The sequence below is a fragment of the Uloborus diversus genome, chromosome 10, assembly GCF_026930045.1.
Source record: "Uloborus diversus isolate 005 chromosome 10, Udiv.v.3.1, whole genome shotgun sequence".
NCBI lineage: Eukaryota > Metazoa > Arthropoda > Arachnida > Araneae > Uloboridae > Uloborus > Uloborus diversus.
Genome location: NC_072740.1, coordinates 21,896,263 through 21,908,618, shown reverse-complemented (window position 1 = coordinate 21,908,618; position 12,356 = coordinate 21,896,263). Strand labels below are relative to the sequence as shown.

Genomic DNA, 12,356 nt, shown 5'->3' with positions numbered 1-12,356 from the left:
GCACAACATTGTTATTTTGATGTTAAAAATCAATCTTTATATACATTTTGTATCGTCCTTGCTTTTAAACGTCATAATTACACATTAAAACTATATTTTGTAGTAATTTTCTATATGGTCTAATTATTTTGGGGGTCCTCATAGGGTGAGGGACTCCTAGTCTAGATATAATGGTAAAGAAAGTTCTGCTTTTGTGTACACCTAATTATTTGTTTTACTGCATAATTACGATTTTTTTTTTTTTTTAATATTAGAATATATAGGAAATTCAGAAATGTCAAACAGTTAGCTAGCCAGGGTGTTCAAATTACTGTGACTTTGTTATTTTAGTAATATTTTTGAAATCAAATGCCATATGCTAAAAGGTTATTCATTATTCCTTGACCTCAATTTAAATTTATGAATAATTCCTTTTGCTTTCAGAGGAGAATCTTTTATTCAATCTATACTACTTTTCCCTCAGGTTGCATTTATGTCAGTCAGTCACCATGCTTTTAACATTTTTTTAAATAACCTAAAATGCATTTTAAAAATTCAATTATAACATTAAATTCAGCTTGAAGAAATTAATAAACTAGGAGAAAATATTTTTTAATGGCTATTTTGTGTTGCATGTTTGTAATATGAGTCAGTTGCAAATATATCAGTCAGTAACCAACTTTTCATAATAATTTTTATTTTAGCAATACAGTAGCCGCCGCTTACGTGAATCACGTTTGTTCCAAACCGTTTTAATTCCATAAAGCGGCTTATTCAATAAAGTGGCTAAATCAATAAAGCTGGATTTTGTTCTGTTTTTGACAATTTGATTCATTAAAATGGTTGATTCAATTAACCACTGATTCAAATAACTGGAGTTCTTTGTATTAAATTTAACAAATGTATTTTCGTTGCTTACCTTTTATTTAAACTTATTTATAAGTTTTGCTGCTTAATTTTGAACATTTGCATTACTATATTTAGAAAATTTCAGAAATGTCAGTCACTTACTGGGATGTCAGTCAGTTACCAAGTCGTTCTAATTACTGTAATTCTTTATTGTAGCAATATTTTGCAACTGAAATGCCATAAGCCGAAAGTTTATTCATTGTTCTTTGATCCTGATATGAATTTAATAAAAATTCCTTTTACTTTTAGAAAAATCTCTTATTGAATCAGTATTACTTTTCGCACAGGTTGCATTCATGTCAGTCAGTTACGATGCTTTTAACAATTTTTCTAAAATCACCAAATATGTATTTTGGAAATTCAATTATACCATAAAATTCAGCTTAAAAAGTACAATAAGCGAGGCAAATATATATTTTGAAAATTAATATTTTATGGTTTATGTTTCAAAATACTTTTGGTTTTGCTCTGTGAATGTCAGTCAATTACCCGTGAAATTGCACTTTATACAATTTATGGAATTAAAAAACAAAATGTCTGCTTACTTTCTAAAGCATTCGTGATAACTCCCAAAAGTACTACCCATGGAATACTAAATCCCAGAAAAGTCTCTTTTTATCCAAAAAGGAAATTATTCAACGCAATGAAAAAAGTACTCACATTTCGGAAATAATTACTAAACAAAACGTAAAAAGACTTTTAATCATTTAACAATAAGACATTAACAAAAGTAAATCGCTAGTATGGCATATCACAAAAGTTAATCCATCCTATTTTTCTGTTTTTTAACTTTTGGTTGTAGATATAGCCCTAAAATTGTTTGTTAATTAAACGATTAAGTTAAAAGTAATTTCTTATTTTTTTTTCAAATATGTCACTCGTCTAAATGTATATAAAAGGACAAAAGAAATAACCTATATCTATGTCCTTCCTTTTGTGGAAAAAGCGAATAACAACCTCAAACAAACTATTTTTCAAAACTGATTCCCAAGCAATACATTTAAGTTTTATTTTAAGCACAAAAGAGCTCTTGCTTGCGTAAATTAAAGCATTACAAAAAATCTATGCGTTTATGTAGTAGTTATTTACAAAATTTAGTATATTTAGACCTTAATTAAAAACAAGAAAAACGTGTTATGCAGAACAATTAATATAGTTCACGAAACATTTTAAGAATCTATTTGTACTAAAATATTTTGCATTAAACATTTTATTTCAAATGCAAAACTTCACCGTTTTTCTTTAAAACATGGAGTTTAAACATCACTTCAGCCTTACATTTTGCAAATGAGGTGTAATGTTATGACCACTTGAATTAGATAGAAATGTATGCAAACCAAGTGGCAAAATTTTAATCTCCCACAAGTCGCTTTAATGTCTACGTAAAAATTCGTATACAATATTTACCTTACATATGCTATATTTACCTAACTTTACTCTTTTTGTTTAAAACATAATGTCACATTATTTAAATAAAGTTTTTATAAGTTTAAATATTTACTTTTTCTCTTATGTGCTACAGAAAGAGTAAAGATCAACCGAATGGTCTATGCGTATTTTACAGTTAGTTAAAAAAAATTTAATTACTACTTTTAAACATACTCCACTTTTAGTAACTTTTAAGTTTACAAAATACCGACTATGTTTCGTTTTTTTGTACTTCGTTTTTGCATAGAAATATAAACTTTCCACTAGTGCAAAAATAATATAATTTTTTATGCTTTCTTTCTTTATTAATTTATTATCATTTATTGATTTATTTGAAAGAAAGTTCAAATCCCTGTAATAAAACAGTACAGTACTTTTACTGATACCCATCTCAAATCTAGCAAAGCACTTTTTTGTAATAATACAGCGTAGTTTGCTTTAAAAGTCAATGATCCTAATATTAACTTGTCAAGCAGTTGTAACTTTTTCGAGACGGAGTACGAACTTTCAAAAATCATTCTAATTCATCAAGTCGTTACGAATGAAGTATTTGAAAATAAGCAACTTTAAACCACTTGGAAATATTTATTTATTAATTAATTTCTGCAATTGAAACTTTAATTAGCATTCTAAAGAGGAAATTATTCCGACTAGAAAATGTCAAGACCCTCTAAATGAATTCCCCAAAAAAGAAAAATACCCATTTCCCCGACATAGTTGTCAAAGACAAAAGAAAAGCGGCGACAGCTAGGGTTATATCGAAAGTCAATGACTGGAGAAAATAGAATTTAGTCCTTCTAATCATCTTGATGCGATCAATGCCACAGCAACTTGTTAAGTTTTAGTTAGAATTTTTTCTTTCCTTCTCTTTGGAAATCTCTCATAACAAGGTGACGCGAGGAAATGAAATTACCTCCTTTACTTTGGGATTAAATTCTAAATTCTCGTTTTCCCGAAGTTTAAAGGATTTAAGACTTAGAGACATGAAGCCACCTTTTGTGGTTGGATTGTTCGCCGTATACTGAAACCTAAGGTAAACGTGACTTTCGGGCCTCTCCGGGAGAAATTAAGTTTGCCATATATTTAAGTCTTTTGAGGTCTTTGCAAAATTACTTGAAAATTTTCGCCACGAAACTCTAGGAAATTATTTATCTTATGTCTTTAGAGAATTTAGTATGTTTTGATAAATGTTCGCATCTGAAATGGCGCTTTGTATTGGGAAACATAAATATGGCCCTTATTCTGGTAATAGATAGTAAACATTTTAAAGAAGAGTTACTCTAAAGAATATTTTTTCATGCTGATTGAATAAAACCATTTTAATATAATAATACTGAGATTTATATAAATGTATTCTTTGCTATAAGCAAAAAATAAGATTTTGTAAGAAGAATAGTTTATTTTTTGGAATTCGAACAAAGCGTATTTTAAACGTATTACACTTTTTTAAATGTTTTCTTTCAACTGAGTGTATATGTTTAAAGCTTTTTTTTCGCTTTATCAAGTGCACAAAAGAATATGAATTGAAAAAACTCTTATTTTATTATATACAGGCATTTTACCGTGCTCCCTAGGGATTACTACGCGGCAGGAATAGCACTAGAGAGTAAGTAGTTTACATAAAAAAGAAAAGCACCTAGGGAACCGGGGACCATAAGCTACTAGGCAAAATTTTGCTCTATATCCACGTTCTCGCAAAAACGGGTTGTTGGTTCCAACTGTATGTTTACAAACATCTAATTGGTTCAAGCTTGCTGATTTTTTAAAAATAATTCTGGATAGGATCCAGACGATGAAAAAGAGCAAGCTTCATCAGCCTTAAACATAAATTCTTATATTGTATAAAAAATATATACTTATTAAATTCTCTGCGTGGTAGAGAAGAATACATAAAATGAGCCCGGTTTCACTCCAACAAAATATGAGTACCTTATATTATTTTTGTATCTGCCACAGTGGTGTCCTAACGAGATTTTTATTCTGTGCAAAAGTTTATTTTCAACTAGTAAAAGGCAAATAGTTACTGCGATATCGTATCCTCTGCCAGAAGTCAATTGAGAAACAACACTTGTGATGTGCCCTTTCTCAAAGAATTAACTTCATTTACATAACATTATATTCAAAAAGAACTTTCTTTATTTGTTTAGCGGAAGGTGTTTTTATTAATTTACTTCTCTTGCAATCAGATGCGAGCTCTTGCAAAGTTGCCCCGTGTATGCTGTTTTCAATAAACCGCGTACAATGTCTATATTGGAAAATAACGGGCCACTGAAACGTAGAACTGCCGACGTCACGTACACTGCACCACCTACAGTGAAATATATATGCAGACAGTTGATTTGAAACTATGTTTTAGTGTATATTTGGTATTGTGAAGCTAATTATGGAACGTAAAACCTTACTTCAATTTTTCTATAAAGTTTGAAACAAAAAACAGATTTTTTTTCTAAAAATTGCCACAAGAACATTATGGCACCATTTAAAATAATGGGAATGACCCAATATTTTTTACTTTTTTTTGGTATTAGTTTTAGACCAGATGTTAAAAAAAAAGAGAGAGAAGTGAGTCATCAGAAAAAAACAAAAAAGGACCACTCTGAACTATCTCTTCCCCCCCTTGTCTCTCTCTCTCTGTATATATATATATATATATATATATATATATATATATATATATATATATATATATATATATATATATATATATATATATATATATATATATATATATATATATATATATATATATATATATATATTAGGGTGCATCATACGCCCCATCAATTTTTTTTTTCGTTTACAAATGCTTTGTCCCTAAGCTATTTTTATTCTACATACAAAATTAATAATTTGTGTGAAATTTTTCCTACTTTGAACAATATCTATGTGTGCCACCTGACAATTGAAAGTTACAAAAACTCAGAAAAATAACAAATTAAGCAATTTTTTACATTTATTTAATTACTGAAAGAATTATTTGATTTATTGAAGCAAATTCACAGTATATATTTCTTAATATTACTTTGTTAAATATTTAAGTTCAGTTTGAAAGTTAGTTTTTAATCAATTTTCTTTCTTTTGCGAAGATTTGGGAGTTGTTTCCGATCATGCTCAACTACTTGTAATACATTCTGGTAATGATCTTCTGTTCTGGCTGATATTAAAAAGTCATTGGTCAGCTTTATTCCTTGCTCAGCACAATCGTTTACTACATTTATTCCTCTCAAATTAGTTTTTGAAGTCTGATATGAAATACAATTTGGCCACTGTTTAACATCTTCCACCATGAATTCTGAATCTAACTTCAAAATTAAAAATAAAAACCGGGAATCAATGCAAACAAAATCAGACAGTGTTGATGATAAATAAATTTCTGTCAGAAACTTTGGTTTTCCAAATCCCATACCAAATCTGTGCTTTGGATTAGAAAGATTAGCTGGTCTAATGGCTAACATACTGTAAGCAAGAGCACGTCGGTCTGCTTCAGGCACTTATCACTCCATAGTGCTAGAGGTACAGTTTCTTTTGTCAGATACTAAAGGTGATTTTTAAAAGCATTAATTGCACTTCAGAAATTTCTGGATTAATTAATACTGCATTTTATAAGTAAATGAAAGAATTGCAAGTCATTCCAATGGTGCATCAAAGACAGAAGTGCACGTCATCCACCATGAACTATATACCAAAGTGACGGCCATTTTATTGATCCTTACAAGCTTTGGCAATGTCTCTGACACTTGATCGGCTTGCTCTGTCTGTTGTTGCATATGATGCTGAAATTTTGGATGAATCACCACCAGCTTCTGCTATTAAAACTTTAGTGTATGAAACTTGCTGTGCTGGTGTCATTTTGCTGGTGTCAACGTGTTGCTAATGGTATAACATCAGGTCGTTTTATAATATCATGTGGAATAAAAGCATATGTACCAGTTCGTACTGTACGATGATTTCTGGTATTAGCATTATAAATCTGATCTCTCGGATCTGTCTCATCACTTGTATCACTATTTTCATCTCTTTCAATTTCATCAACAATAGCTGAATTAAAACTTGTATTGAAGTTGCTTGTTTCCTTTGCTATTTTTTCATAAAAAGCTGCTTTTGATATATCTCGCATTTCCCGACTCTTAATTTCTTGCTGTAATATTTCATCGTGTGAACCAAAGGTTGCTAGACGATCACGTTTCATAGATTGAAGAAAAGCTAAATCTTCTGGATTTTTTATAAGGCATTCTACATTTTTAGGCCATAATGAAAATGTTTTAGCTAATTCTTCTTCCATTTTCTTTACTTTAGTAATGGAATTTGTTGTATTTCTTCTTTGAAGAGGAATTGCTTTTAATTTTGAGTTGTCTTCATGAAGTTTTAGTATTTTCTCACAGGATTTACGTTGAATAATCATTGGAGTGTTTGCTTTTGCATAGAAATCAGATAGTTTTGACAAGACAAGTTTTGAAGACTCCCATTTGGTAAGATTCTGATCAGCACCTTTCTTATTATGACACATCAAGCAGCAAAGCACTTGCAAGATAATGGGTAAACGTGAACCCTTAAATTCTGAGTCCTCTTGAGTTATTCCACTTCCAAGTCCAAATACCATTGAAGATTGTCTGGTTTTGACTTTTACCTTTTGTACAAATGAACAAGGCTTTGTTAGTGAAGAAAATGTCACTGATTCAACAGCATCTGATTCACTCAAGTTTATTAAAAGTTTTCAAAATATGTTACTTTCAAAAATTTATGCACCTTATGAATTAAAATAGAATATACAGTAAAATCTCTCTAATGCGGACTTGTCCACATAAGAGGGGTGACCGCCTTTGAGGGGTTAGGAGAGGTTTTACTGTATGAACTTATTTACGTAATTTACTACACATATGCATAGAATAACAAGAAGAAAACTTAAAGAACTAGCATTAGTAGTTGTATGATAGAAGAAAATGGTAGAAAGTTGAAAACAAGTAGTGAACGGGAACAGTTACAGTTACAAAAGATGTTATGAAAAGTCACTGAAGAAATGGTAACAGTTAAAGTTAACACAGGGTACAATGTAAATTAAATAATTTAAAAATTATTTACCAGTGTTGCACTTTGAGTCACTTTTGATTGTTATAATTGTTAATTTACCTGAAAAAAGAAACTTCTTGCTTGAGGTGGGATACCTAAATTAATTTTGATTTTCATAAAAAATCACAAGAATACTATTTAGTAGGGCTCGACCGATGGCATTTTTTGGCCGATGGGCCGATGCCGATTGTTGGCCGATTGTTCAAAGATGGCCGATGGCCGATTGTTTTCCTCCAAATGGCCGATTGCCGATGGCCAATGGCCGATGCCGTTGGCCGATGGCAAAAAAAAAAAAAAAAAAGAAATAAATTGATAACAATGTTAGGGATTTAAAGGATCATTGATTCATTTCACTCTACTTCCTTTCTACGAATAAGGAATTGTAATCACAAAAAAAAAATCAGATTTCGATCTAAATTTCTATTTTACGATCACCCAATTGAAACTTCACAAGTTTTTTCGGCACATTTGTACATGCATATGTACCTAAGAACATATAGATGACCGAAATATCCATTTTGAACGCCTCCTTAGTTAATTATCGTAAATTCTCTTGTGATATTTTCATGCGCGTAAACTTGCGTCAATCAAAAACGTTATGAAATAGTAAGTTGAAAACACATACGCACGTGGTATGATCTAAAAGTTCGAGGGCAAGTTGTATAAAACCGTACCCTGAATAGTTCACATTACCGAAGTACATCTATCTACAAAATAGTCACCTTGAACGACTATGCACTTGTGCCAACGTTCGTATAGCTTTTAGAAGGACTCCTGGAAGACATTTATCGCAACCTCTTGCGCTACTGCTTTCACTTCATCGTGGGGAAGAAGGCGACTTTCATGTTGAGGATGCACGGTTCGATTGGTCAATACTCTGATATTACAAACAAATAACATAACGTTTTATCGGACTTAGCTCCGTGTGACTTTTACCTGTTCCCAGCAAAAAAAAAACATTTGCATGGACGCCGCTTTCTTTCGTCAGGAGAAGGTAAAGCAGCATCACAGAACGTAGCGAAAAATGGCTTCCAGGAGTGTTTCCAAAAGTTATATGAACACTGGCAGAAGTACATAGTAGTTCAAGGGTAACCTTTTGAAGGTGGATGTGCTTCGGTAATGTGAACTATTCTGGGTAAGGTTTTATACAGCTGGTCCCCGAATTTTTGGACCGTAATACGTACAATCTGTATAGGGTGTAGTTATACTTCTCCTTTTTTGACTGCTGTATGATGGAAGACAAAGAACAACAGCTATAAAAAAAAAAGAAAAGAAAATAAAAAGAAGAAAAACAAAGAGACTGTTTAATAACCAACTGATTTTTTTTTTTTTTTTGATTGAACATACAACTAAGATTTCAGTAATATTATAATAATGTATGGATTTAGGTACACTGAACACAGTTAAAAACATTAAATTATATTGTTTAATTATTCGAAAAGTAAATAAATAAATAAGAATAAAACTATGAAACCGTCAACAAATTACGCAATTAAAGTGGAAAGATTTCACGTAGACATTTTTTAGTCATCAAATTAAAAAAAAAAGGTAACAGATAAATTACAATATTAAATCATAATAGTTATATTTTTATACTTATTTAAAATTTATGAACTGAAAAGTTTGCATTTTTCATAAAAGCTATAAACAGCGGCATAAATTTTGCGAAAAAAAGAAATAGCCATGAAAAGAGCGAGGTTCTTAAAACGCAACCACAATAAACAAACTCAATATTTAGACCAAGTTAATAACTGAATGCATATACTACTCGATCTGATGTTTGCACACGTAATATTGAACAATTTGATTGTTTAATCTCTTATAAAGCACTACAAACAAATTTAAAAATTAATTTTTCAACTAAACAATAATTTTCTGAAATTCAAAAATTTGCATAATAGAAAATCCTTGAAACTGTTATATAACATACTATTAAAAATATGATGAAAACGAAAATAACTTATTCATTGATTTTATATAAATACATAAAAATAGCTACTTACAACAGAAAAAAAAATCGATCGCTATTAATGATGCCAAAAAGATAGCGTATTACGAAATATAGGTGAAACAAGTATAAGAAATACGCAAAATGATATTTCTTGATCAAAATAAATAATTGCTAAATATTTAAGAAATGCTTGAAACGACGAGTGTGGGTTAGGGGACCACCCTCTGATTTTGGAGTAACTCACAACATTAAACTTCGACCCCAACTTCGGCCACGTTTTTTTAGTACAGAACCGCTACCACCAACGCCTCAAAGAGTTTCTGAAGCTACTTCAGCACTTCCGAAGAAAAAAATCAAAAGTCCCTTTGATTTCCGAGTTATGCCACCATTGAAAACATCTTTAATCAATTTCTTACATTAATGCTCTAAATTCTTCCTAAACAATAGATAAAGCTTGAAAAGAAACTCTAATTTATGGATGGTGTTAGTTTTAAGCAACTCGGAAGTATAACTATAGTTTAATTTCAGAATTTGAGGGGAGGAGGGGAACGTGTTCTCGGAAATAAAAAAAAATAGTCGTAAAAAATCGAGTTCAAAATAATCATAAACATTCAGCAGAAAAACCCTTTTAAAACCTGCACCCGAGTTTGTTTTGACGTGCAGTAGCGGATTTAAAATATAACACATGTTGCAATTGCGCGTGAGTTCCCATAACCATAGGGGAACCGTAGGAGTTACAACAATGCTTATGATAAATGTTTTACAACTTCTGTGATAGAGAAATAGGGCCCCAAAATGTATTTCGACAGGCCCCAAACTTGTAACTCCGCGAAAGCGATACAGAAAAGACTGCATAACTGTGATTCATATTACAATTATAGAAAAATTAAAAATTACCTTCGGTTCAACGGGAATCTAACAAAATGAAACAAAACCGGTTTCGCCATCTCATATTTGTTTCCATAGTCTCCAATTCGGCAATATATCACCAAATGATCGTCAGTTTGAGACGGTATATGAGTTTTGCATTGAAATAAGTAATTTTTTAGCCACAAAAAATGAGTAAATAGGACTTTTAGAACATCCGATCGAAAGCAAAAAGGGAAGTGCACAACTGGAACGTACGCACATCCCATATGCGAAAATTTAGCCTTCTACAGCTTACCATTTTTGAGTTATGACTTATAAGAGATAAATACGTACATCCATCCGCAAGAAACAACGCAACAATTAACGTTGTTGCGTTGTTTGGTACTTGTTGTGGTACCTGAATGCAGTAATAAAAACTCTTCCAGTTGTGACTAAAATAGAAATTCATACTGAAATTTAAGTAAACTATTTATATAAGAACAATAACTCCCTTTACTTTGTATTAAAAAGTAAAACAACAAAGGTCCTTTTTTTTCCATCGGCTTTTCTATGTTTTTTAAGGCCGATGGGCCGATGTTTCCTGCAAGTTAGCATCGGCCGCCGATGCCGATGCCGATGGCTAAATTGTTGAACCATCGGCGCCGATGCATCGGTCGAGTCCTACTATTTAGTGGTATGAGAACATTTTTAAATTAGTGACAAAACACTTTTAGACTAGTCGGGCAAATGATGCACCCTAATATATATATATATATATATATATATATATATATATATATGTGAACTTAACATATTGTTGTTGAAAATAACTTTTGAAACTGCTTGTGTAATTTACGAATAAAATTGCATGTTTGTTTCTCTCTTTTTTTAATAGTGCTTAATTCGTTTTATCTCTAGTTCAAAATAACTTAAAACTATTTCTGTATATTTATGTTCCCAAATATTTGTCCATAGCCTTTAATATCCATGAAAATTTCAACAGCTTACGTCCATTAGAAATAGGAAAGCTATCTGAAAAAGAACTTCATTGCTCATGAAACAGATATCTCAGTATCAAATTCCTTCAAAGTATACTTAGAAAGAGCAAACTAAGTCAAGCCTTCTCATATTTTCTCGCCGCTTTCCTTTCTTCGTTTAGTGTTTCATGTTTTGACTGTAATTGTATCACAGAATAACTAAATAAACAGTTTCCTTTTTATTTGCTTAATTTGCATATTCTTCCAGTGCTTTTGCTTCTCGTGTTTCATCTGAAACAGAAAAGGAGTTTTTCAACCGAGTTGGGAATCACACATTTTTCTTACCCGTTGGATCAGCTGACAGCGAGACCTCTCCTAAGCTTCAGGACATTGACACATGGGTAAGTGATTCTTTAATTACATTTCGCGTTCTTTAAACTTTACCTTAACGTGTCAGGAATATTTTAAAGTGTTGAGTAGTTTGCACAACACTAAAAGTATTTAATTTTGAAAAGACCGGAAGGATTTTAAATAAGATCACGAACTTTTAACACTGCTTTAAATTATTTTTTTAACGGCGGAGCTCTTTTGATAAATTCAGGCTGATTTTTTTGTTGGCACGAAGAATGACGGAAATCCTAGAAAAAGGAACTACAACCAACAAATTTAATTACATGATTACAAAATCTCATTATGCCGTCGACAAAAATTAACAGCAATTGAAAAAAGATTAAAGACAAATGGTGCAGTTTCCCGGCACAAAGTATACAGGGTGAGCACAAATAATGGACCTGATTTTAAAAAGTATATTTTTGAAACTACTGCGCATATTACAATAAAGAATTTAGAAGTTCAGTTACACAAACGTGTAATATGTGACCATATTGTGTAAAATAGACGTTTCTCGTGTAGCAAAGGAAACATTTGTAACTTAGAAAAACTTGATATATTTCTCTTTACATTTATGCACCTCTTATGTAATATGTGCCACAGTTTCAGAAAAATGCTTTTTTAAAAATCGTATCGCTCACCCTGAATATTTTCGATTGTACTACCTTAAGCATGCTGTCATGAGCGCGATACAGCAGTGGAAAGGTAAAGGCTTTTTAGTATGTGGAAATATTACAATTTTAATTTTATTTTAGCATTTTTTTTTCATATATTGTTCATCAACTTTATTGTACAAACTTGCTTAG

The 12,356-nt window shown here is 31.2% G+C and overlaps 1 protein-coding gene across 1 annotated transcript in view; it reads left to right on the top strand.

Annotated features, from left to right (window-relative positions):
• LOC129231365 (fasciclin-1-like) overlaps window positions 1–12,356 on the top strand; it is a 281,260-nt gene that overhangs the window by 188,328 nt on the left and 80,576 nt on the right. Inside the window, exon 5 of the mRNA XM_054865660.1 lies at window positions 11,429–11,561. Coding sequence (XP_054721635.1) covers window positions 11,429–11,561 — 133 coding nt within the window. The remainder of the gene's footprint in view (window positions 1–11,428; window positions 11,562–12,356) is intronic.